The 25,429-nt window shown below is 31.1% G+C and overlaps 1 protein-coding gene across 14 annotated transcripts in view; it reads left to right on the top strand.

Moving 5' to 3' along the window:
• Window positions 1-18,806, top strand: part of LOC129799265 (regulating synaptic membrane exocytosis protein 2) — a 92,585-nt gene extending 73,779 nt beyond the window's left edge. For 9 of the 14 annotated variants that reach the window (XM_055842996.1, XM_055843005.1, XM_055842999.1 and 6 more), the window contains 3 exons: window positions 6,767-6,950; window positions 9,113-9,280; window positions 9,370-9,599. In XM_055842996.1, the coding sequence (XP_055698971.1) occupies window positions 6,767-6,950; window positions 9,113-9,280; window positions 9,370-9,576 (559 nt within the window). In that variant the 3' untranslated portion in view covers window positions 9,577-9,599. Of the gene's footprint in view, window positions 1-1,588; window positions 1,728-6,766; window positions 6,951-9,112; window positions 9,281-9,369; window positions 9,600-12,610 lie in introns of those variants that run through there. The other 5 variants (XM_055843000.1, XM_055843008.1, XM_055843011.1 and 2 more) reach the window with 2 other exon arrangements.
• Window positions 18,807-25,429: the final 6,623 nt, after the last annotated feature.

Here is a 25,429-nt window from a genome sequence, read left to right on the forward strand (position 1 = left end):
TCTGTTTCTGCTCAAGTGAAAATTGGGTTACTCATCTGGTTACTCATCCTGAAAATTACGATGTTAGGGATCCTAGATGATGACGGTAAAAATTTGACGGTCAATGTGATTCTGCCCGAAATATTTTCATTTGACACATTTTTCAATGGACTTTTCGTAAACGTCTTTAGATATATTTGAAAGTTTCCTTTTATTTGCTGAATAGATTCGAGAATTTACCATGGGGATGCTTGCTCTCCATTAAAAATGCTTCTTATCAGATGTTACTTTAATCGTTAGATTTTGTAATGTTATTATACTTTTTCGTTCATGTCCGTTCAGTCAATGAGAAATTTTCTTTTTTTCATACTTATAAAAAGAAATTATTTCTCACAGCAAGCACTTATTATAACGCTTTTAACTTTTGAATCGAAAGGTAGTTTATGGTTAAATCTTTTCCTGTAAGTGTTAACAAGTTGAGCATAAGTTTCTCAAGAGGCTGTTGTCGTTGAATTTGCGAGGATATATTCTTAAAGATATTCTCATTCAATATTTTTTTTGTGATTTAATAGTTTCACATTCATTTTGCATGAACAGAAAAATTGTAAATTAATGAAAAAGTGTTTCGTATTTCGTATAAGCTAAAATCTTAAAGTTAAAGATCTTAAAATTAAGTGAAAGAAGTATGTTTTTATTAAGCTCAGCGACCAAAAGCTCTCACAAATATTCCTTCAAAACTAATTTTCATATTATTTGAGTTTAATATCTTTTGAAACCGTTTTTTAAACCAATTAAACCCATGCTGATTTATGATTTAATTAAAGATTTATAATAAAGGGGAAAAAGTTTGTTTTTGAAAAGCTCAGCTACCAAAAGCTTTCATAAATTACTTTTCAAAACTGATCTTAAGGTAACATAATTTTAGTATCTATTCAAACCGTTAAATCAATTAAACCCATGCCGATTTCCGAAAAACGTAATAGGAAATAAATTTTCTTTTTTATTTATCGGTTCATTAGGTCTTTTTGTTATTTCTGGGTCTTTCAGGTCCAATGAATTTCAATACACGTTAATATTGATAAGATTAATAAAGCTTTGGTATTAAATTGTGTTTTTTAAATAGAAGTGAGTAGCTTCTTATTTTAATGACTATCGTGTTGAAATATTCTTTAAATATAAACTTTATTAAACTTTAAACGATTTAAAAAAAAAATTAAATTTTTTATGTAAAATGATGTTACATTTCTTTTCGATTTATGATTTTGTATAGAAAAAATTGCTTTTCTTCTATTATAAAATCGATAAAACCTCCTTCAGAACGAAAAACCAATAAATTATTTTTTAAATGCTTCTAAATTAGGATTTGATAATTTTTAATTCGGCTAAAACTACACAAAATAAAAAAATATATATATAAAAAGGATAATCGTTGAAACCATTTTGTGTAAAAAATTGTGTAATATTTAACACATATCTCTACACTGTGTAAATACATTTGTAAAAAGGGATATAGCCAAGAAGAGAAAGAGAGAAGAGAAAATCAGGAGGCAAAAGAGTTGACAAATGTTTGACAAATTAAATGATCTGTTGTATGTGTGTTAATGAACAGACCAGGCTGCGATGCCGCCACATCGAAAAAGATCATCGTCAGGATGTATTCAAAGATCCGTTGAAGTTGCCCCAACCGGAAGTCAGTCAGCATGTCGCGCGGGAAGCCTCCACTCAATTTCCAGTTCGGAGGGCTCATCGTAAGTTTTCCTTTCGACCGCCACTCGAGATTGCAAAATGATTCTTTTATGTTTAGTGCGAGAGAGCAAGAGAGAGAGAGAGAGAGAGAGATCCTGCGAAAGCTCTAACAATAAAAAAAGCTCAAGTCAGTTTTAGACGAAAAATCAAGATCGATTGAATTGCGTGCGATTTATCAAAATTATTTTGTTGTTATTCAAATTTAATTTGGTGTGTGAGAAGATTGACACTGAAATTGGTCATTTTGCAATTTTTGGGATTACTCGTTTAATTTTCAATTTTTTATTTATTTGAAAAAATATTTTATGTTAACCATTATTCACAGGTAAAAATTTTTAGCACCATCAAATATTTTATTCAAATACTGTGCTCTGATTGGCTAAAACATTGAATGCTGCCAGTGAACCAGCCAATCAGCAAACGCTAAAGACTAAAATATTTCCTGGAGTTAAATATTCAATGACATGTGGATAATGCTCTATTCTGTGATATCTTCCTTCTGTTATTTGTGTCTCTTCTCAGAAAAAAAAATTGGTTCTCAACTGCATTTGATGTCTATCGCAAAAATTATTTCTTATTTAGACTGACTCTCTCTAAATATTTTTTAAATAGATTATCTCCTATTTTTCTTTACTTCTCGTAATAAGTGTTTAAAGCAAAATTTTGGTGTTGTAATCTCTTTATTTATTTAGGCAGTTCATTGTGTAAATATTACTTAATTTTCAATGGGATTTGCAACCAAATTTTCTTTTTTTCTTCTATTTAAAAAAAAATCTTAACTTCCTCTCTCGTGTTGTAACTCTCTGTATTTTTATGTGGCTGCTCGGTGTGTATCTTTAAACCTCTACTAACACTGAAAAAAACTGATTTACTTTTAAATTTAAGTGTTCTAAAAATTTTTAACCCTAAACTTAAGACACTTGAGATGGAGTTCTATTAAGCGGAGAAAAACTATTGAGAAAGAAGCTTTAGAAGGATTTGCTGAAATATTTTCGATGTCTGTTGTTTTAGGGATGATCAAGATTTAACGTAAATATAAGATATTAGCAATTGTAGTTTATTAGCTGACTTAATTCCTTTTATCACCGCCATTAAGAAATATTGCAGAAATATTTAGAAATTATGAGATTTGACTCAAGGGCTTGACCATTTAAAAGTTGGACTACCGAAATACCAAAAGTATTACTAAGGGAAAACTTGTTACCTTCGGACGACTCAAGCTTTGAACAAATAATTTTTTCCAATATGTTTTTAATGAATTTAACTCACTTTAATATTATATTTTAATAGCTAGCGCAATGCCTTAAAATTCCCTAAAAGATCCATGAGCCAAATCCATTAAGAACATAGCAAATATTGAGTTGTCCGAAGCTAGAGTCGTCTGAAGGTAGCGCACTTTCCCCTATAATAATTACATAGTAGAGATTGGTCTTTTTATCTACGTATCGTAGGTTCTGTCTGGTGACTTTTCATTACTTCTAGCACTTAAGAATAATCTACATCAAGATCACAATCAAGATCACATCGCTCCTTGGAAATTACAAGGGGCCAACTCACTATTTGGCGATTTTGAGGTTTTAATGCACTCAGACAGAGAATTTAATAAAATTTCAGATGATATGAGTCAATAAATTTCGTTATTAGAAAAGTTTTTCAAAATTTTTCTATTTATGATTGCTTGCGCGATTTTGTTTAAAGTCAAGGGGCACAAAATAGATTTATCGTTTAAATTTTTGTGAAACAAGGGACTAATTTAAGCAAGTTGATCCCGTGTCATTCTAATTTCATGAAAATTTGCGCATCATTTTGAATGACAAAGAGCTAACTCATAAAAAACATATTTTGAAAGGTAAAAATATGTATGTTTCGATGTTTATAATAATGCTCATACAAATAGAAAAGAATTAAATTGTTTTTATTAACATACTTAATTGAGATAATTATTTACACAAAGTTGAATTTTTCATGCTGTCTCCTGAAAAATGGCTCAGATTGAGTTGGCCCCTTGTAATTTCCAAGGAGCGATATATAATAAGAGATTTTAATGCACTTTATTTTCAATAAATTATTGTGAATAAACGAATTAATATAGAAAATTTAAACTAATAAGATATGAAAGAATATTAAATTTACTCATTTTTAGGCATAGTAGTTGGCATATAAAATATTCTATCTAAGTGGGAGAATTATTAGAAGATGGAAAAAATACAGAAAAATGCATAATTTTAGGAGCACTTTTTCAAAAAATCTTTAAAAAATACACTTTATTTTCATCGTAGGTTCTTGATATATTCACAAGAGTTATAGAGGATGAAATTGCGCTTTGTTCTAATATTATGTGTCTACCACCGAATAATTAGGACCAGAGATATAAATTTTAGAATTTTAGAAAACAGCAGAAAACTAAAAATGCATGTTTTAAAAAAAATCCAGACGTGACCCGGACAAACGGATTTCAGATTTGAGATCCCTAAATGACCCTCTAACAAGTTTTTGCACTCTCATCAGAAACACCCACAAAAAACTAAATTTTTTCGCACAGTGTATATATTATTGAGTATCAAGTAGACTCAAGCTGATCCTCGGAAATATTCAATTGGTAAAGATAAAGATAAGATAAGATTTTGCCAGGGGTCAGTTCTCCATTTCGGATATTCCGATGCATCCAGGCCACCAATTGGGCCCCTTATGCTTCCCCACTCCTATTCTATCTTATCCCCCGATACGGGTAGCCGCTCTATATCACAGCTCTGTGAGCAGTCAGTGCCGTTACTATGTCACAGCATCCCTTCTCGGTGTGTGTTTGGGATCAGTGACAGCGAATATTTGTATCGACTGAAGTACCGCTTTCATGTCGAAACTCGTTCTCCTACCAGCCTCTATTGTTTAGGTGGTTCACTTTTTTGCCAATATGCAACATTGACATTACTATTCATTCAATTGGTAAAAATTATCAATAAAAAAAAAAAAAAAAAATCAGATAAAGAACATTTATGCAAATAGGCCTAATTTCTGATCTTAAACCCTGAGTGTATGATAGTTCAACTGATCCCATGATCTTACCGCCAAATTTTACAGGCTAAATGTCTTCAGGCTTTACTATTCAGCTGGAAAGGTCGAAGTTTTCGACTGAATTTTTGGTAATTTCCGACGATTATCTCAAAGACTGATAAATTTGCTAAAAATTGTTAAAATAACTACTAAATCAAGTAAGGTAAAGTGCCCTCGAGTCGACCGGTTTCAAATAAATTGAAGAAAAGAACCAATCTCTACCATACGACTATTTATATTTAATTAAAGTGTTCTAAAAATATTTTAAACCCTTAGAAAATTAACGGTTTCTTCATTCACAAGTGATCGTTTGGAGTTAAGAAGTCATTCGAAATTCTAGTCAAGGATTTTTCAAAAAACTAAGTATTTGTCAATAACTATTTTAGGGCGAGTTGCATCTTTGACAGTTCTTACAAATCCAATAAATACTGACGTATTGAATTTTCAACTAATAAGGTATTACCGAATACTTTATCATGATTTTTGTTAAATGTCATTTTCATTAATTCAAAGTTTTTCTATTTTTTTTAAGCAAATACGGGAGCTTTCTTTAAATGGTCACTTCTGTACAACTTTTCGCGTGGTCAAGCCTGAAAAAATTTACCTAATGCAGTTTTTCTAGTCAGTTCTTCAGAATTGAAATTAGGATATAATTCATAAAATGGAAAGAAAATAAAGAATAATACAACTATACTTTTCTTCCCATTTTAATGTGCAATTGACTGTAAAATTGTGCAGCATTCATGGTGAAAAAAAGCACATAAATGAAAGTGAACGTGACTAAGAGATAAAGAATAAATCAGTGATGCTGCATGAAAAAGTTTCCAATATATAGCAAAATATGTTGCATTCCACTTTCCAACACCCCCAAAGGAAATGCTCTCCCACATTCATTTGGCACTTTTTCTCCATCAGGCAAAGAAGCCCTCCTAAGCTCCCCTTTTTTCTTCTGCTCAACTTGGCATGTTGCATGAAAATCCAGCACAAAACTGTTTTCACTAAAATTGAGAGAAAAAAAAAACAATTTTCTTATCCACAGAATAGGTAACTTTGGAACCTCTTTCAGATAAGCATAGTTTTTTTCTTTAAATCCCAGTTTTTTTAGTGGGGTAGTATTGTACTTTCAATTAATCTCCAACCCTTAAAAATGGGTCACACCTCATTCCAGGAGTTATTCATAAATAAAAACATGAAAAGGAAAGAATAAAAATTATAAGCCACGCCCTTTTCTAAGCTGCGCCCACAAAAATGAAACATTTTCGTTTTAATTACCATGAGGGCGTGGTCTATTTTTCTTACTGGGCGTGACACATTGTACAATTAGTAGTATAGTTTTCCTTAGAAGCCACTGTAGCATTTCAATATCGCACTATAGAAATGGAAAAAGTAAACTTTAAGTGTCCATAATTCCTGAAACGGGGCGTGACCTAAACTATGAGCTTGTTCTGAATATCAAAAATTACAGAATACGCTCTTGTTACTCCATGACTTTTTATCCTCTCTATGCAATTTCTCTTATAGCACTCATTTTAGAAAAAAAAAATCTAAAATATAAATTGAGAGATGGTTCTTATTTAATAACCTCTTTAATGTTGAATGAAAATGTCTCTCTGGGAAGACATTGATCTCTATTTCTCCCTGTTGAATGGTCAAAAGAAAACAAGACATTAAATTTTGTACCATATTTAACATTCTGCATCACTTTCATCCCTTAACAGATATAAACCTGATCTTCCATCAAGAACAGTCACTATCATTTTATCTTCACTTTGGCAGACTCTCAAACATTAACCCCATTCTTTGTTATGATTTGCACCAACAAAAAGACTTTCTCTAAACATTTTTTTTACAAATTTTTTGTTCCTCTTTCTTTGGTTTTACTTTGATTTTTTTGGCTCTGTTGTCTTTAAAGAACACGCTTATTAGGGAGGTTCGTAGGATCACTCCAACTAATTCTGATCTTTTTTTGGCGCGATTGCGAACTATTTAGGTGGTCTCCGTCCCTGCGAACGACGGACGGGGGGCAACTGTCGGATTTCATCGAGGGTCTCGGGCCAGGACAGCTCGTAGGGCGTCAAGTTTTAGGCGCTTCAGCCCTCGGGGACATACAACTTTCCCTCTGCCACCAGAAAGGCTACCTTGAGGTGGAAGTGATTAGAGCCAGGGGACTTCAGGTAAGTTCAAAACTTTCTCTTTCCTCTTTGAAATGAAAACTGAGAATATTTTCCTCGAGAAACTTGGAAAAGTGCTTTCGAAAAACAAAACATCTCTTGATCGAAATTTCTTGGTTCTTAGACTTTCGGATTTTCGAATTCTGGGTTCAAAACTTACGAGTTCGAATTCTAAAGGTTCAAAAATTTTGGATAACAGATTTCCTGGAAACGAAACATTTCTACTAGAATCCAAAGCAATCTGCGGAATCACTAAGTCAAGTAGTTATAGAATTCTTAGAATCTAAAAGAATTACCATAAATTACGCTAGATGCGCCTACAACCAATGAATCTTAAAAAACTCCGAAAATTTGAAATTTTTGGTTACGAAGTTTTCGAAATTATGAACTTTTTGCAAATTAACCTTCTTGAAAATTCTTTTTAGGACCGACATAATCTGTAAATAAATAAATAAATTGGTAATTTTGTTTGGATGGATCTCAATGCGTTTATTACCGATTCCGAACAATTTGAAACCAATTCAGAGTCGTTTGAAATTTAAAGATCTTTCCAAACTTTCCAAGTGTTCAAATATTACACTATTCGTTTGATAAATAGTGATTCTGTTCAGTAATAACCTTCCCGAGAGACAAATTTACACCAAAGCCTGTTCGAAAATCGATTCAAAGTCTAAAGTGCAAGTTCACATATTCACCGCTTTAGCGCTGGCTGTTCTTCGATTCGAAGTAATATCAGAGAGAACTTACCTAGAAACCTCTTGAAAGTTTGGAAATATAAATCGATGAGTTGCACAAAAGTGAGCAAATTCATCAAAAGAACATTTATTTTAATTAAATTGCAATTCAAATGTTCTACCATCCTAGAATTCTCCAAAACTACACAAAAATTGACTTTCAGCAACAAACGTTTACATATGAAGTGTGAAGAATACCAAAATTCTAAATGGCAGAACAATCAACGCTAAAGCGACGGGTACGAAAACTTGCACTTTAGGCTTAATAGGTTTGGCTTAGCTTTGGAGTGGCTTTATCTCTTCGAAAGGGTATTACTGAAAGAAGCCGACGGCTCCGTTCAGTAATAACCTTTAGAAGAGACAAAGCCACTCCAAAGTCAAGCTAAACCTATTCGAAAATCTACCGGAAGCCTAAATTGTTGTTTTGCCATTTCGAATTTCGATATTCTTGACACTTCAATTGTCAACAATGTAAACAACTGTGTGCAAACGTTTGCCGCAAAAAGTGAATTTTTGTGTAACTCGTCGGTTTAAACGTTCTAACTTTTAACGGGTTTTATGTAAGTTCTCTCTGAAATACCTTCGAATCGGTAAAAGAAAAACCGCAACCTGAGAGAGCGCTCAAATCGGGAATGTCATTACTGAACGAGAGGAATGACTCTCTCTAGGGCCCTTTTAGGCTTTGACCTTGAAAAACTGTTATTAAGAATGATTCAAGGGTATTCTGGTTTTGTAGTCAAAATATTTTCCTGGCAAAATTGTTTTGGATGGGATAAGAAGAGGATGGGAAAATAAAAGTCATGTTGATAGTCTTTGGGTAAAGCTACATTATAATAGTAATGGGTATTAAAAGTTTCAAGTCGCTATCTCTCACCGTTTGTCCTCTATGTCTGATGATGACCAGGTGTAACTAACAGATAAACGAATCGGTCGGCAAACAGCGTGATATATACCTCAGAAATCATTAAAAAATGAAAAAAAGTGAAATGGACATGTTTTCTTTAGCACTTTTCTGTTCTCAAGTGCTTCTACATAATCGACTTTTCTTTGAGTTGGTTTCTGTCTCGACTGTTTTCCTATATCCTCGGCCATTAACTACAATCAAATATTCGATACAGAAACCAATACAAAGAAAAGTCGATAATGCAGAATCACTTGAAAAAAAAACAGTAAAGTACTAGAAAAAATAATGTTCATTTTTAATTGGAATAGCACCTTTATACTGCTCTTTCTGTAGAGTTCGAGCAGGAAAAACGTTCATTCAATGCTGTTGTATAAGTCCTCAATTTTGTAACTAATGAAAGCAATTTTCCGCAGTAATTTTTCTTGAGGAAAATATTCTCGTAACAACAATTTATCAAAAATGGAGAAAGACTAACAATTTTGTGCTCTCTATTCTCTCAACACACAATTTTTTTTGGGGTTGTGAAGGCACGTCCTGGCTCTAAAGTGCTTCCGGCACCGTACGTTAAAGTGTACTTAGTGTCGGGAAAGAAGTGCATTGCCAAAGCCAAGACAACGACGGCCAGGAAGACACTCGATCCACTTTATCAGCAGCAACTTTCTTTCCGGGAACCATTTGCAGGATGTATTTTGCAAGTGAGTGGCTCCTCAATGGGAGTTGATGAATAGTTGGAGGTGGATTTGGGGATGGATGATTGACTTTCTCAATGTCTCTCTCTCTGCAGGTGACTGTCTGGGGTGACTACGGGCGTATCGAGGGCAAAAAAGTGTTCATGGGGGTGGCTCAAATAATGCTGGATGAATTAAATTTGTCCAATATTGTCATCGGGTGGTACAAATTGTTTGGCACCACATCACTGGTCAGTGGACCGCCCAGTTTGGGTCTTTCTAGGCGTTCTTCAATCGCTTCACTTGACTCACTTAAGCTGTAAAATTCATTATAATTATCTCTGGGGAAGAGTCGCGATGCAATTTTCTCTCACTCAGTGGCATTTTTCCTCCAACATCAAACGTCGTTTTTACATGTCTTATGTTTCACTTTCTTCTTCTATTTTCTTTCATTTACTAACAAATCTCTACACACTATCACTTGAATTTTTTGTGTTAGTTCTCCTATGCACATCAAAATGATAGAAATAGCGAGAGAAAGCTCTCTTCCAGAGAGCTTTTCTATCACTTTCTACTTTTATTTTGGTTTTGGTTTTTGGTTTGGTTTTCTGTAGCTCTCTATTGGTCTGTTTTCCACACAAGACACAAACACCAAAGCCACAAATTAGCGCAAAATTAGATCAATATTTCTCCTAAAAAAATTTGTTTCATAACAATGAAAAACTATCACGGATCTTCTTCCCTCAAATTAGTACGTAGGTATGTGATTATCATGTGGAAAATTGAAATGTTGCATGCTAAAGCCTGGATTAGAATAAGGCGATGCGATCTGATTGAAAACTATACAGATTTTGCAAAAAAAGTCTGAGACACAAACCACTTGTGTATTTTTTGCAAAATGAGAATTTTGGTTTTATCATCAGGAGGATCAATAAAAATTATAATTTTTTCTTAATTATTTTATTAGAATGTTTAAATTCGACTGTAGGAATAGATCTTAATTTGAATTAAGTCATTAACGACATTTAAAATTAACTAAGTTTCGTGGTGTGTGTCTTGGCTAAGATTAAAGATCGTTAGTGTGTCATTTTCTTTTGGAAAACTTGTAATTTGTTTATATTCTTCTATTTATATAGCAGTATGTGAGTGAGTAAACATTTTAGTAATTCTGACTTAATTATTTTCCAAATGAATGTAACAACTAGAAAATAGTTAGTTAATACACAAACCAGTTAGGGGAAGCGCACTACTTTCGGACGACTCAGGCTTCGAACAACTATTTTTTTTAAATTATTTTTTTCAAGAAAATGGCAACACAAACCACTCTAATTGCTTATGAATAACCCCTTGATAAAAATCATCTTTTATGGTCTTATTTCAAGATTAACTTCTCAAATCTGAAGAGAAATTTTTGAGCTTTAATTGTCTCAAAGATGACTCGGATTTTTCAAAACCAAACAAACCTTAATTTTAAATTTGAATTAACTAAGCTGTTGAAGAGCAGTTGCTCACCTGTATGGGCAATAGTGTGCTCTCGTTGTTAGTCTCTGGTCCCTTTGTCTCTGAAATTGACAATTTTTAAAAGTTCTCTTTAATATTAAAGTAGGTTGAATTACCTTTTAAATATTGATTTATGATTTAGGAGAAAGGCTCATAATTTTGAACAGTTTCTAAATTTGGACACTTTGAGGGTAAAATTGGACACTAAAAATAAATTGATTAAAAATATAGATTTTTATTCCAATATTTGATGAATAATGAATTCTATCTAAATATTTGTTCTTTTTAGAAGATTTTAAAACAAAATACGTTAAATTTTGAATCTGATTTGAGTTAAAATTGCTTTGTTGAAAATTCAGTGTGAGCAATTGCTTACGAGAAATATAACAGAACTTCGTGGCTTACTTCAGTCTTATTTAGCTGTGGTGAACTACTAACAATTTTTCCTCGCTGTTTTACAGTGAAATTATTGAATATTGTATTGATTTATATTAATGGTGATTTGTACATTTGACCTGAAGTAAGATTTGCCTTGTGCATTACGTTTTTCGCGTGAAAAATGGGCAATTTTCTACTAGGTACACCAAGTGAGGTGATAGTCCTTATTTTGGACAGGTGGTTTTCCCTCGAAATTTCGTGAAGTTTGTGATGATTAGATTGTGTAAATGTCTCTAGAAACAAAAGAGCAGATTCTCTACGAACGAGATGTAGTGAGAGAAGCCTTAAAAGGCTCCGGGAAAGGTCAGGGAATGAGCGAATTCGCGAGTACTTGGAGTACCGAAGTCAATTCACTTTAATTAATGATGTGAAAAGCTTCCGGGCTTCTTGTGACATTCTACGTTTCCCTTACATAAACCCGAAGAGGACTTGGTAAGATAGATTTTTGAAATTGAGAACAATGGGCATCCTTTTGAGTCGAATTAGCTGTCCAAATATACAACCAAGTTGTTCAAAATAAGAGTCAAATTCACCTCTGCATATCAATTCATTTTTAAACATATTAAAACTAATTTTAGTGAAAAAAAGACGATAAATAGTTTGCTAAGTTTCTAAATAATCCTTCTAAAAAGGGAGTAACAAAAACAATCAATAGTATTGAAAATATCGCACTTCAAACTTATAAGCAGACTGTCCAAAATTATGAGCCTTTACCCTAATCAGAAAATTTGGCACCTTTGAATTGGGGTAGCTTTAAAATTCTCCTTTTTTTCTATTAAGCTTCACAATGGGATTGTTGAGCTAAATTTTAATATAATTTCGCCTAGTTTCATTTAAAAATAATAGAAAAAGTCCAATTACAAAACTTCCCCAATACAGAGATGCCCCACTTCCCCCTAATTGGAAATCTTTAATTTCTACATTATTTAAATTAGAGTTCTAGACTCTAGACTATTTTAATTTGAGAATTGGGAGTTAAAATGATAAGGCTCCTGTTTTATCTCACTTAGAGGTATGTGTCTCATAATAAGGGGCTAAAATTAGTCTAATTGGATATCAATAACGGCCCATCTTTAAATTTATAATAAAAGAATCCATAGTTTTCTCTCATCGCATCGTTTTCTCAATGTATAGGGTTTTAAGTAATTTCAATAAGATATCAAGCTGTACATAAAATCCCTGCATGTTTTATTTTACCATTCACATTATTACTCATTCATTGCATTTCACATTAAAAATCGTTTATAAAAAAATTAAAAAAAGTAAAGGACAATTTTTCTCAAGTCCTTGAGAGTTTAATATAATGAATTTATGGCTTTTTCATTTTATTCACATCTTTTTATACATCTTTCATTCTGTGTTCCAAAAAAAACCAAGTATTTTTTTTAAGAAAAGCTAATGATATTTCAATCTTTTCAGTAATTGCAAATTTTACAACCAAACTGTGGCAGTGATTGATTTTTTTGTCTCAACGGAGGAGAAAATGCATCATTTGTGAAATTTATATTGATCTTGTGTAAATAATTTAGAAAAAAAAAGAGAGAAAAGATAAGATTAAAAAACTTATCTTAAATCTTAAGATGTTTTAGAGAGATGAGATGATGAAACCATGAAAAAAAGCCTTCCACTACTTACATTTTATATACATTGAAGAAAAAAACTTACGAAAAAAAATGGTAAATGAGAGTGTAAGACATTTTACACTAAAAATGGCATGAAATAGACGAAAAAACTGGATTTTGAGAGATATAAAATAAGAGATAAGATGACTAAAATGAACTGCAAGTATTTTTTCCTTCTTCAATATCGCAAGAAAAGCGCTTTATATACAAGAAAAGGTATAAGAAAGATTGCACTAAAAGAGAAGAATTATTTTTTTGAAAGCTTATATCATTATATTTGCAGAAGAATACATAAATTTCTAGAGAAAAAAAAAACTAGTGCAGGAAGTAAATATTGGAGTGAATACAGTTGAAGAAAAACTTTTAAAAAATATATTAAACTATATGAACTAAAAACAAGGGTGAAAAAATACACGGAGATGAACTAATTTGCCTTAAGCTTTATATAAAGAAAAAAAGATTTGTTTTAGATAAGTTGATGAAAAAAATTAAAGAAAGATGAATAACGAATTCGTTGGAGAAGCTAAAAAAATAGCAAAACCTATAAATTAGCTTTGATTGTTGCGTAATCCAGAGAAATATTAAAAAAAGGAAATATTCTTTAAGAACTTAAAAAGAAAAATGAATGAAAATTCACCAAATGTTTCTGCTTGCAGTGTAAACAAGCTTAATTTCTAAATTTCAATCAAGAGAGAAAGAAATTTAATTTATTTTTTACCAAAAGAAACCTTATAGGAAAGAAAGAAGTTGCAGGAACCGAAGTGACAGAATAATTGGTTAAAGAGGGGACATGATTAGCTCTATCCAGTCTATATTTACTAAAAAAAAATATAGCTGGAGAACAAAAATACGGAGACATAAAACGCCAAACCATATCCACAAAAAAAACTTTGAAAAAAAAAAACTAGATAAAAAATACTATAAATAATAAAAAAAAAACTTAGTATAATTAGGCGTAAGTGATACATAAAATATACAAAAAAGCTTCTTGGGAATTGACAGAAATATTAAATTAAAAGAGAAATAAATTATTACTACCTTTATTAAAGAGAATGATAAAACAAAGAAAAAAAAATATCTAAATTAAGCATTAAATTAAACTAACCCTATTGTCATAAAAAATTAAAGAAAAAAAAGTGAGAGAACAAAGATTACATTCTCTTTAGGAAGTATAATAATTCATCCACAAAAAAACAAAAATTTCCTTCAACATTTTACACCTCTGCATGAAAAAAAACTACAAATCACCTATTAAAAAGCTTTTTCTACAGTAAAATACAAGAAAAAAAAAACAAAACAAATAATACAAAAAAAAATTACGAAAAAAATACAAAAACTCAGAGTACATCAAATCTCCTTCCACAGTTCACAATCTTTATATTTAATAAAATAAACTCCCTCTAATCAAAGAAGATATTTCCATTAAATAGTTGTGCAAAAGTTACCAAATTCCAAAAAGTCTCTCTCTTTCAGAAACAAAAAAAACCTTGCTCATTTTGCATTAATTAATATCCCCTTTGCCACGTCATTGCCGCGTACAGAACAGAACACTCATTGCGAGATGTGTTAAATCAAGTATAAGAGATACTTAAACGTAAGACAAACTAATGTTCAGGTTTCTACAGGGAAATTTGTGGAAATAAACATAAAAAAACGAAAATTATTCATTTTTTCTCAGTGTTTCCTTTGCTTTCCTGCAACTGTTGGGAACGTTTATCCAAGACACCAACCTATTTTGAGATCTCGTGGAGAGGGTCTAAAATGTTGTTAAGTATACCATAGTCAGAATCTGTATAAAAACGAAAAGTTTGAATGAATATTTAAACATGTGTTTTTGACCTGATTTAGATTTATCTGGTTCAAATCTAAACCAGGTTAAAGATCGTTTATGCCCTTATCTCTATTTTCGAATTTCCCAAATTAGAGAGGGTGCTCAATTACCCTTTTTTTTACCCTATCTCCGTTTTTATTTGATTTCTAAAAATTGAACTTCAGTTAGCTTTAATGTATGATCGGCACCTGAGTTATAAATTAAAAGAAATACAGTATAAATACGGAAATACTGAAATACACAAAATATTAAAAAATTAAGTAAAATAATAGAGGTCGCAGTGTTCCAGCTTTGCGGAATGTTCGAACTCACGTTATACAATTTTCCGTAAATATGTTTTCTGCACTGCTTTTATGTCTTAATACGGACTTCAGACATAAGGTTTAGCCATATGGCTCAATTTCTCTAATTTCTCATCTGACGTTTTTTTTTGGAAATATTGTTTTAAGAATCTATTTAATTTTGAAAAACCAAGAAAATGCTTGTCTTTTGGAGTTTCAAGACTTTACGAAACTGGGTAAAACCTTTAGCCTAAAACTCGTATAACTAACACTTTACTATGGATTTAAACAGGTTCATAAATTATTAGAAAATGGTCTACAAAATTAAAATTCCTAATTTAGTGGAAATTTTTTAAAAAATAGTTGCTTTTTTAATGATATAATTTTATTCCGATATAATGGTATAAGTTTTTAAGTCATTTTCGAAAATTTAAAAAAAAAATCTGGAGCTGCTTTCGAAATTAAGCTTAAGTTTAACCATATCAGTCGGATGTTAGGCCCTGCAGAGTTTCAGAAAAAAATCCATGAGGTTCGAGAATAATAAAGGACTCTGTGTGCTCACAGTCGTAGTTAAATTCTCCAAAAGTGTCTTGGCTAGAATATTAATAGAACTATTTTTCAAAATGTCATTGATATTCCGAAAATTCAAACTGAATATCGAATTTTCATATTAAAAATTTCCATGAAGTTACTGAAATTTATGCATTATCACAGTAGCGAGATATCAAAGGAGTTACTAAGTGATTGTGGAGGGATTTAGTAATGAGACAGGAATATTTTTTCATTTACCTTACATAGTGAAAAGTGTCATTTGTTGGGCTTTCGATACTAATTTTCGAAAACCTTTTTTTTTATTTTGAAAAGGCTCTTTAAAGACTCTTTAAAGGGATTTTTAATATCTTTTGTTGTTCTTGCGTAATTTATTTTCTTAAATATCCAGACAGTATCCTCAAGGTGACTTAAAATAGGTTGGTGTCTAGGGTAACTATAATATTTTTAAATTAACAAATAGAAATAGAGATAAATTTTCAGTGAAATAAAAACTATTTTTATTATCTGTCTAATTGTTTCACTTTAATTGTTATTTATTTTTCAAATAATTTTAATTAAATCTCAGAGAGATTTTGCAAACCAACGAACTACAGAATTGTTTATTTCGACAAAGTTGTACCATGTGTCATATCTAAAATACATGAAAAGCTTATTAAATATTCAGAGAGATGAGAGAATGGAGTTACATTTAGAGTGACTAAAGAATTTTGTAAGATAAAAAAAAAACTCTCAAGATTTACCTAAAAAAAACACTCCTTAAAAAAGTAAAGTGCAAGAAAGTTCATATTATCGCTAAAATAATTCATTGTCGTTTGAAGAATACGAAGAACTGACGCAAATATTCGCTAAAAAAATCTCCCTGAAAAATAAAAGAAAGAAGCTCTTTTTCCAAAAGGAGAAGTTTTCTGTCAGATTTCAGGGATTTAAATCATTGTTTTCATGTGTATAAAATGCATTTCGAAAGAGAACCAAGTACTTGTAATTAAAAATTTTATTGATGAATATTCATGAGAAGGTACACCAATTGTTACGATGACAATTCTCCTTTTTGCAGGTGAAATTATTTAGGATTTATTTGAAATGGTTGAATTTTGATTTCAAGTTCTAATATTGATATCTTTATTGAAATTTATTCCATTGCATTTTGTGTTTGAGATCCTAAGCTATATTCTTTTGTTGATTGGGTCTAGTAGATAACAAAAATGCTTACGGTTTTGATTTGAATTTACTTGTACGCCCGTAATCTGGGTCAAACCGTTTTGTCATTTCATGGGACTTTGATGATCGTAAGTCCTATTCTGATTAACCGATTTAATTCTACTAAAGGTTTTAGTCAAAGACCTTCGATTGATTGTCAATTCTCTAGAACTAGTGAATAATTGGATGAAGAACTGGCGTGACGTGTATTGATAGGGGACTTTCCGGTGGTGGCCAGTGAATTTGAAGTCACTTCACAAAGAAAAACACTTCTTCAATCTTTCCCAGAGCTTTCGGTCCTGGATGTGGACCTTCTTCAGTGGTCGACTAAACTATGTGTTTTGTACTTTATAAGTATCGTTATTTTGTGTTGGATTGGACAATATTATCACTTTCAGTTTATCAATTGAGAAGGCTTTTTTAGAAAATTGTTTTCACTGATTCTCAACTTTTGAGCAATTTTTCTTTAGGTACTGATATGATGACATCATATGATGACTAGAATGCTTCTATCTGTATGAAAAATGCATTAATGTTGCGCTTAAGAAATCCTCCAGAAATCAAAATGTTCACATTTAATAGAAATTTGCGCAAAAAACGGTAATCCTTGATTCTAAATCCTAATGCCCTAGACACACTTACGACTTAAGCCCAGAGACGGTTTAACGGAGTTATAATAAAAGTAATGATCAGATTACATTATCTTCAGTTTCTGACTAATTCGTCTCTCGGCTTAAGCCGAGAAACGGCTATATTAGAAATATTCATAAATATAAAATCCACGAACTTCTCTCGTTCTTAGAATCGATGCCATTTCGAAGGCCTTTACCATTCACCATGAAAGAATTAAATCGGTTCAGTAGAATTTGAACTACGAAAACTTAAGTACCAAAAACTGTCACAAACAAATATGCCCACTTTAAGGGAATAAAAGCCTTTATTAGTTAAAATCGAAAGCATTTTAGTCACATTGGGACCCAACCAATAAGAAAAAGGGCCTGGATTTAATTATTTCATTTATTTATTTAAATATTTAGATAAAATTCTATTTGTTCCTCTCCGAAAATATTGCATCCTCTCCTCCATTGGGCTCAGAGAGAGACATGCGATGCCCTTTCGGATGATTCAAAAAGATTTTTTTATTTTTTTAATTGCAAAAGTGATTAACATCGAGTCAAATGTAAATATAGAGAAAAAAAAAACACACAAAAAAATCGTAGAAAAAAAACTTTCTTATCTTACCAAAAAGTAAAAAGAAAAGAAATTGTCTCTAGTGTGTAAAAATTTTTACCGAAAGAAAATGAGAGTAAATTTTCATATACTTGGGACATCTCTAACCGTGATATTAGCGCCAATGCCCCAAAAAAAACATTGCTAAAGAAAAAAGTAAAAAAAAAGATATCCTGTAAATATAGATCAATGGGTAAGAAAGAGAATAGAAGATCGTTGGGGATGGATTCTAGAGCAGCAAAGTTCAGCCAGAACACACTGAGAAATTCCTTCATTTGTTGGGTGTGTGTTCGCAATCACGATGGCCTATTTGTCACACTTTATATGTTGCATTTTATTACTAAAAAAGAAAAGAAAAAGTAAAAGGAAAGATAGCAGATAAAAATTGAGAAATTAGAAATTTTTCTGTACAATTTGATCTTAAACGATTTCTCTTAACTTAAGTGAAACCCAAAGCCAAGGAAAACCTTTCGAAGAAAAACCATTAATTAAAATGAGAGAGAGATACATAGAAAAACAAATTTAATGAAGAAAATTTATTGTTTTTTTTTTTTTGTAAATTGTAGAATGATGACACTTGAGCAGAAAATTTTTGTGAAACAAAAAATATGTTGAAGAAAATACTTGAGAAAATATTGATGTAATTTTAATAAATTATGAATTTGTAAAATCGAACCACAATGGAATATATTTCAAATCATATACCTTGCCTTATAGTATACAAAAAAAAGAAGATTAAAAAAAAACTAAAAAAAAACACACAAGAAATGAACGGAATTACATCCAGAAGTGAGAATAAGATCTTTCTAAAAAGATGGAAACAAATTCACCGAATTGTACATTTTTTCTATGAACTCCCTTCTCTGTGAATGGATCTCATAGTTTAGCAAAAAAAAAACAAACTTAAGTGTTTTAATCTTTACTTACGACATGATTTGTAAAACGACAAAAAATAGTAAGACACACACTGAAATAAATGTTTAAATTTATAAGAGACATCCAGATAGATAAAAAGAGTATAAATTAAATTAAAATTACTTATAAAAGATGAAAGAAAAATTTGATATTCAAAGGAAATGAGAGAAAATATTGAGCAAAAAAAATTACTTAAAAAGAGATAAAAGCATGAAAGTAATCTTTAAAGTAAAATATATTTTTGTTAAATGTCAAATATAGATAGTTTGTCGTAAAATATACACAAAAACATAGAGTATTTTAATTTTATCATTTGCCTAACAATTTTTTTAAATTTAAATTTGTCATTCAGACTTAAGGAATCGGTTTCTTAGCCACCAGAAATTTTCGGTTATTCTAAACCGTCAAAACTAGATTTGAATTCGTTTGAAGAAACTAACAGCTATTGGCACGCCATCTGTATTTGACGTATTTTTACGTCAAACGAAAGTAATGAAAAGTGAATGTTATTTAAAATAAATTCGGGAATCATGGGCATATAGGGCATATATACCTCCAAATTTCTTTAATGTTAGATTCTTATTTTTATTAAATTGTTTTAATTGTGTTAATGAAACAAAAGTATTGTAGTAATGTTTATCGGGTTAAGTAAAAACAGACGGGTACATTTACATTTCCTTCATGTCGGGTAGGGTACAAGTAATAATTTTTTACGGATTAGGCTGGGTCGGGCCGAGTCGTATAGCACTAAATTTCAACAGGTCAAGTCGGGTACAGATCAAATTCACCGTGCAGGGCCCTAAGCCACGTGGCTAAGCATTAGGTCTCAAATCCTGTATATTGCTGAATCCTTTTCGACTATGGATCTGAATTCTAAGGATCAAACTTGTTCGAAATTTCGAAGTCGAATATTTTGCAATCCTGAATATCGTAAGCTATTAAGCTCCTAAATCGATCTTTAACAATAAAATGCTACTGAAAATGTCGGATTGTCTGGTTTCCGATTCCTTAAGTCTGTGGGACTCTTCGTTTCAAAATAAAAATCTAATTTTTTTTTTTTGAAATTTTAAGTTATAAAATCGTAAAGATAAATAAGATTGATACTCACGAAAAACATTCAAATTAATTTATGTTTTCTTTTGAAAAGCACATAATAACTTTTGTTTTGTAAAGATACGCTTGACAGTTCAGCAAGTTCGAGTGAGATCTAGTCAGAAGGGGAATTCTATAATTATATGGCAATGTCATATGACAAATTTTCGTAGTTAACTTCTGAAGTGGGACAACATTACAAGCCGGTGAGCATCGAATGACCATTGCAAAGAGCTCTATGAAAATCTCAGTCATTGACATGAATCCCACTTCTGAATAGTTTTCCCGAATTTAGTATATAAAACAATTCAAATTTTGTTATATGACATTGTCATATGATTACAGAATCCCCCTACAGGTCCTATCATAACTTTACAGAACAAAAGTAATTCTGAGCATTGCATTAAGCTGTATCGCAACTTCTTTTGCTTATTAAAACATGCAGATCAAAACGACAAAAAATGAAGGAAGTTCATAAAATATCCCAAGAAATCTGTCAATGAGAATGAAAAAGGAGTCACCTCAACTCAGTAATTCTCCTGCTTCATTCGATTGCTGCGCGTAATGGCACGAAATGATGAGAGATCAAGAAGTCGAGGAACATGCGTAAGAAGTGCAATATTGGTCCAAAAAAAAACTAAACAAAGATAAAAAAATATTATTGCGTAAAAATAAAATGAGAATCCTTAAACATACACTTAATAATGAAAAAAAAAAAAGAAATTTCTCAAGAAAAAAAAAACCAAAAATAGTTAAGATCTTCAAGTTTTAATAAGAAAAAAAAATCAAACTAAAAGAAACTTAAAAAAAATTTCCTCATTAACAGAGAAGAGTCATTTTAAATAAAAAAGAAGACAAAAAAATCACACAACTTTATCTTACCATAATGATACCTAGTTACTATACACACTTATTAAAAAAAAGGTGAGAATACATTTGAATTGTAATCGATTGATTTGATAACGTGAAAAACCAATGCAATGTTAATTAATCTACCAAAAGAATCATATTTGTTACATAAGAAATAAAAATTTAATTACCAAAAAAAAACCTTTATAAACTTGCATACAAAAAATGAAATGCAAAAATAATCACACATGAAACGATTTAGAAAAAAAAACTTTTTGAGAGAAATGTGGAAAGAATCATAAGTTTTATTTCGATTTACATGACAAAAAGATGAAAAAAAATTGCTAAAAGTGAAAGATTATTATAGAAGAAAATGAAATTAATAAGAGAAAAATTGTATCCCCTCTCGGCTTATGAAGTGTCGAGAAACGACAATAAACTGTGAAGAAAGATCATTAAAAATTAAACAAAAACTGATTATTCTTGATTTTATTCTTAAGTCCGGAAAAGTGAAATCGACAGCTTGAAATTTTGCAATAAATCAATTAAAAAAATGGATAGAAAAAAGTCTCAAGGAGTCGAGGAAAAAAATTGCTGAAAGAATGGTAAGTGTACTAAATTTCGGACAGATTGCAATTTCGACCACTTATTTTCTTCATCAAATTTCCATGAATTTTTGGTTTTTGAATACTTCAGAGGTTATACTATGACAAAAATAAGAAATTATGTCGTTTCTATGAGCAAGATGATGTGAAAAAGATTTTGGAAGAAGCCTTGAAGGACAAGGAACTATCAGAATCAAGGTGACCAAAACATTATCCAAACACTGAGAGAAATCCGAAAAGTTAAAATAACATTCCGGAAATTTTTATTTTACCCAGCAGTATTTATCCGAAATTGGTGTAAAAATTACGCATTTTAGGTGTAGTAGGGGTTAAAGTTACCCTTTTTCATGTTAATTTTACCCTTAAAAAGGTGTAAAATCAGCATTACAAAATGTTGATATATTTCTTTACACCTAAAAAGTGCTAAAGTTATAAGGAAAAGAAGTTAATCGCATCCCTGTTTTTTTCTCAGTGAAGCTATGTCCATATTTTTATTCATTTTAAAATTCTATTCTTAAATAAAAAGGTTATTTTTATCACGATAATAAAAAGAACTAATGAGCTAACTAGGATTATTTTTCCATAATTAAATAGTGTTTAGTAAACATTTGGCCGAAAATAAAACATTGCGTGTAAGAACACTTTCTTCGAACTATAAAAATAAATTATTCTCCTCAATGAAACTCTTATCTCAACCAAAGTTTCAATTTAATTACCCCGTCACCCTCTCAAAATATTATTATGTACAAAAAACGATCGATATTGAGATTTATATTCCTAGCCCCGGACAATAACCCTTTCTGAAAGGAAAGAAACTGCCCACAATAAATTCAAATGAGATCAAATATCGCCAATTACCTGCGATAAATCACAAAAAAATATCCTCAAAGCACCACAAACCGAAAAAAAAATAGAAAAGCCCCTACAAAAGACCTTCTCAATGGGAAAAAATGCCACGGAAATAGTGTTTTATGATGTTCATTTATCATCAATTTCGTACACTATATATTCGCATTCGGTTGCGTTGGGTAGGCTTTAGTGAGAGGAGGAAAAAGAGGGATTGTTGGAAAAATGCTCAACAATCTGCAATGCAGAGAGGCAGGGAAAATACTAAAAGTTTCGGGGACAATTCAAACTTTTGACTAAACGGAAAACTTTCACTATGCACTTGTCTTTTAACTTTAAAGTGAAATATTTCTTAATTTATTTGTCGTGTGAAATTGAGGGTTGGACATTGTATGGTTACTAAAATATGGCAAAGAGAATAGGTCACGCCAGTTGAAGGCACTTTTGAGTATCTTTCTCACCACCCAGAAATAGATGATCCACTCTAATCTCTCCTTCCATCATCCGAAACACATTAATTAACCGATAATTGGATTTAATTAACGCTCATCTCTTGCTCAACGTACATCGCTCTTCGCGGCACTTGCAGTCTATTTTGGGCATGGTATTATTTTTATTACATGCTCAATCTGTTGGAGCTCCTTCATCACTCCCACACCCACAAGAAGGCCACCTTGAGGATCATCTTCAGTATCACCAAATACTCACAGAAATTCTCTATTGATCAAATACATCAAATTTCTTTCACACTGCCTGATCGGCTTTTCTTTAGCACATTTCAAGCTTTAACCCTCTGAGAACCACTAGGTTCATAGGTGATTCATAGAGAATTTGTTCTCTCTAAATATTTACTAAAAGTCACACAGTATTGTTGAGTCGGTCAGCAAAAATATGCTAACCGGTCAGCAGTTCTTGAATAAAAAGTGCTAACCGAATATATAGAAATGACACTGTCACGCGAGTGTCGTTAAGGGTTAGCAGAATTGAGCTCAAAATACAAATGTCTTCCGATGAACTGAAATAGATTAGCATTCAATGTTCGCTGGGTAATTAGTTTAACTAACTGCTCAAAAACTGAATTTGAATTCAAGTAACTTTTCGTAATTAAAAGGACTCACAATAACTAAAATTGTAACAAATCCTCATGATAAATAGCAGTAGGGAAAAGTGCTCATGCTTTGCATGGTCCAAAGCTTCATATTGACTAAATTTTTCCTATATTTTTAATAAATAATGTGACTCATCACAGCCATATTTTAAAAGCTAGAGGAAAGTGTCCTGTTTTTAAAATATATTTCGGTGTCACATTTATTCAGAAACATGGGAAAAATTTAGTAATTATGAAGCTTGGGACCGTGCAAGGCATGGGCACTTTCCTCTATTAGATGAGATTCTGAGGATCTTGTAGATCATAGTTACTAAGGAGGCTGTTAGCTCTTTGATGGTCAGATCCCTGGCGCGACTCTCCAAGTTGTACGTTCGATCCCTCCTAAAGAACAGAACTGAATACCTGGACTGAACATATTTCAATACGATTAATAATATTTTCCTTAATGGTAAACTGTGTAATCTGTAAATGATGAGGTATTGTAATTCTTAAGCAATGTTCTGTTGTAATGAGCATAGAGAGAAATTATATCAAACTCTAATAATTTTTTTTAAAAATAATTTTCCAAATTATATTAAATAATATTTATCTTTAAAGGAAAAATAATTGAAAAAGAGCCGTATTTATATTCAGAAAACTTTTATTTCAGGCTTCGCACACACTCTGGCTTCTAACACTTCATATTTTCACCATATTTCATTAATCAATCCGACCTAGTGGCAATGTACTTTAATAGCTAGGCTTAAGTCACACATTTCCTGAACAATCAGGTGAGATTTATTAAAGAATTACAGTGAAGTGTTTGAAACTAGAGTAAGTGCGAAACATGAAAACCTTCCCCTAATTATATCTATAAAATTCTTTTATTATCTTCGTTTTTGCTTTTTTGTAGTTACACACATCAAACCAAGTACAGATAAGTTTTACTTGTGCATTTTCCCTTCCTAAAATAGGATTTATTTTCTCCGTAAAAATTCCAAAAACTTCCAAAGTTCAGCTGAACTAACTAGAAAACACATCCGATAAATCATTATAAATTATATGATAAATCAGTATTGAAGAACAATTTTGAAACATTGAAAAAGCTTGGGCTAATTTTTTTTAGAAGCGAAAAGCTTCAAATTTCTTTTTGAAGTTTTTCGTCCATTTTGGACGAAGATACTTTTCTAGTAAAAATATCTAGGCTCATACAATTAATCATATTATGAATATTTTAGAAACCGTCATACTATCAACTTCTAAAGGAATCTTGTAGGATGGAATCTACGTTATACACTTATGGACAGTGTGCAAAAATCTTAAGTTCTTACGTAAAACGGATTTCGAAATGTTATAAAATTATTAATTTATGATGTAATCAACATTATTTTGATATCTCGTAATCTGTTTAATGTATGTAATAATTTAATATTTTTGCGTTGTCAATAAGTGTGTATAACATCCATAAGTGTAGGTTCCACCCTACCTCTGACAGTTGTGTCACAATCATTTCGTTTTGTTTTATAAGAAGTAGTAAATCTTCTTTCGCATTTTTAAAAACATCACATTATTGACCAATTATGGATTGAAGTAAGTATTTTGTTCTACAAATAAAATTAAACAATTTTTATTATAAGGAATTATCAAAAATATCTTTTTTTTTTAAGAAAAATACACTGTCCTACTTTATTACTTAGTTGAGAGCCGGCATATTGAGACACTTTTAATGTTTTGACTTTAAGGGGTTACGTGGGTCAAAACGACTGGAAAAATCATGTTTCGCCAATATTTTCAACACAATAAAAAAAAATTATTTAATTACAGTTCTAAAGCATATAAAAGTACAAAATTTAAACCATATTTTTTGTAATATGTTCATTTAAAAACTTTAAGAATTCAACAATATTGGATTCTGTTTTTGGAGAACTTTTAGAAAAAACATCACTTTTCCGTGGACAAAATTACTCTGAGTAGAATTATCGGAAATTCAAAAACTAAATATAGCACATGAGTTAAATTAGTTCTTGAACGAAGGACTTTATGTTTCTAACACAACTTGAATCACAACTTACTTTACAAGACAAAACGTGGTATAAAATACGTCTAAAGTGGTAATTTTTTGTATTAAACA

The sequence above is a fragment of the Phlebotomus papatasi genome, chromosome 1, assembly GCF_024763615.1.
Source record: "Phlebotomus papatasi isolate M1 chromosome 1, Ppap_2.1, whole genome shotgun sequence".
In the NCBI taxonomy this organism is placed as follows: domain Eukaryota; kingdom Metazoa; phylum Arthropoda; class Insecta; order Diptera; family Psychodidae; genus Phlebotomus; species Phlebotomus papatasi.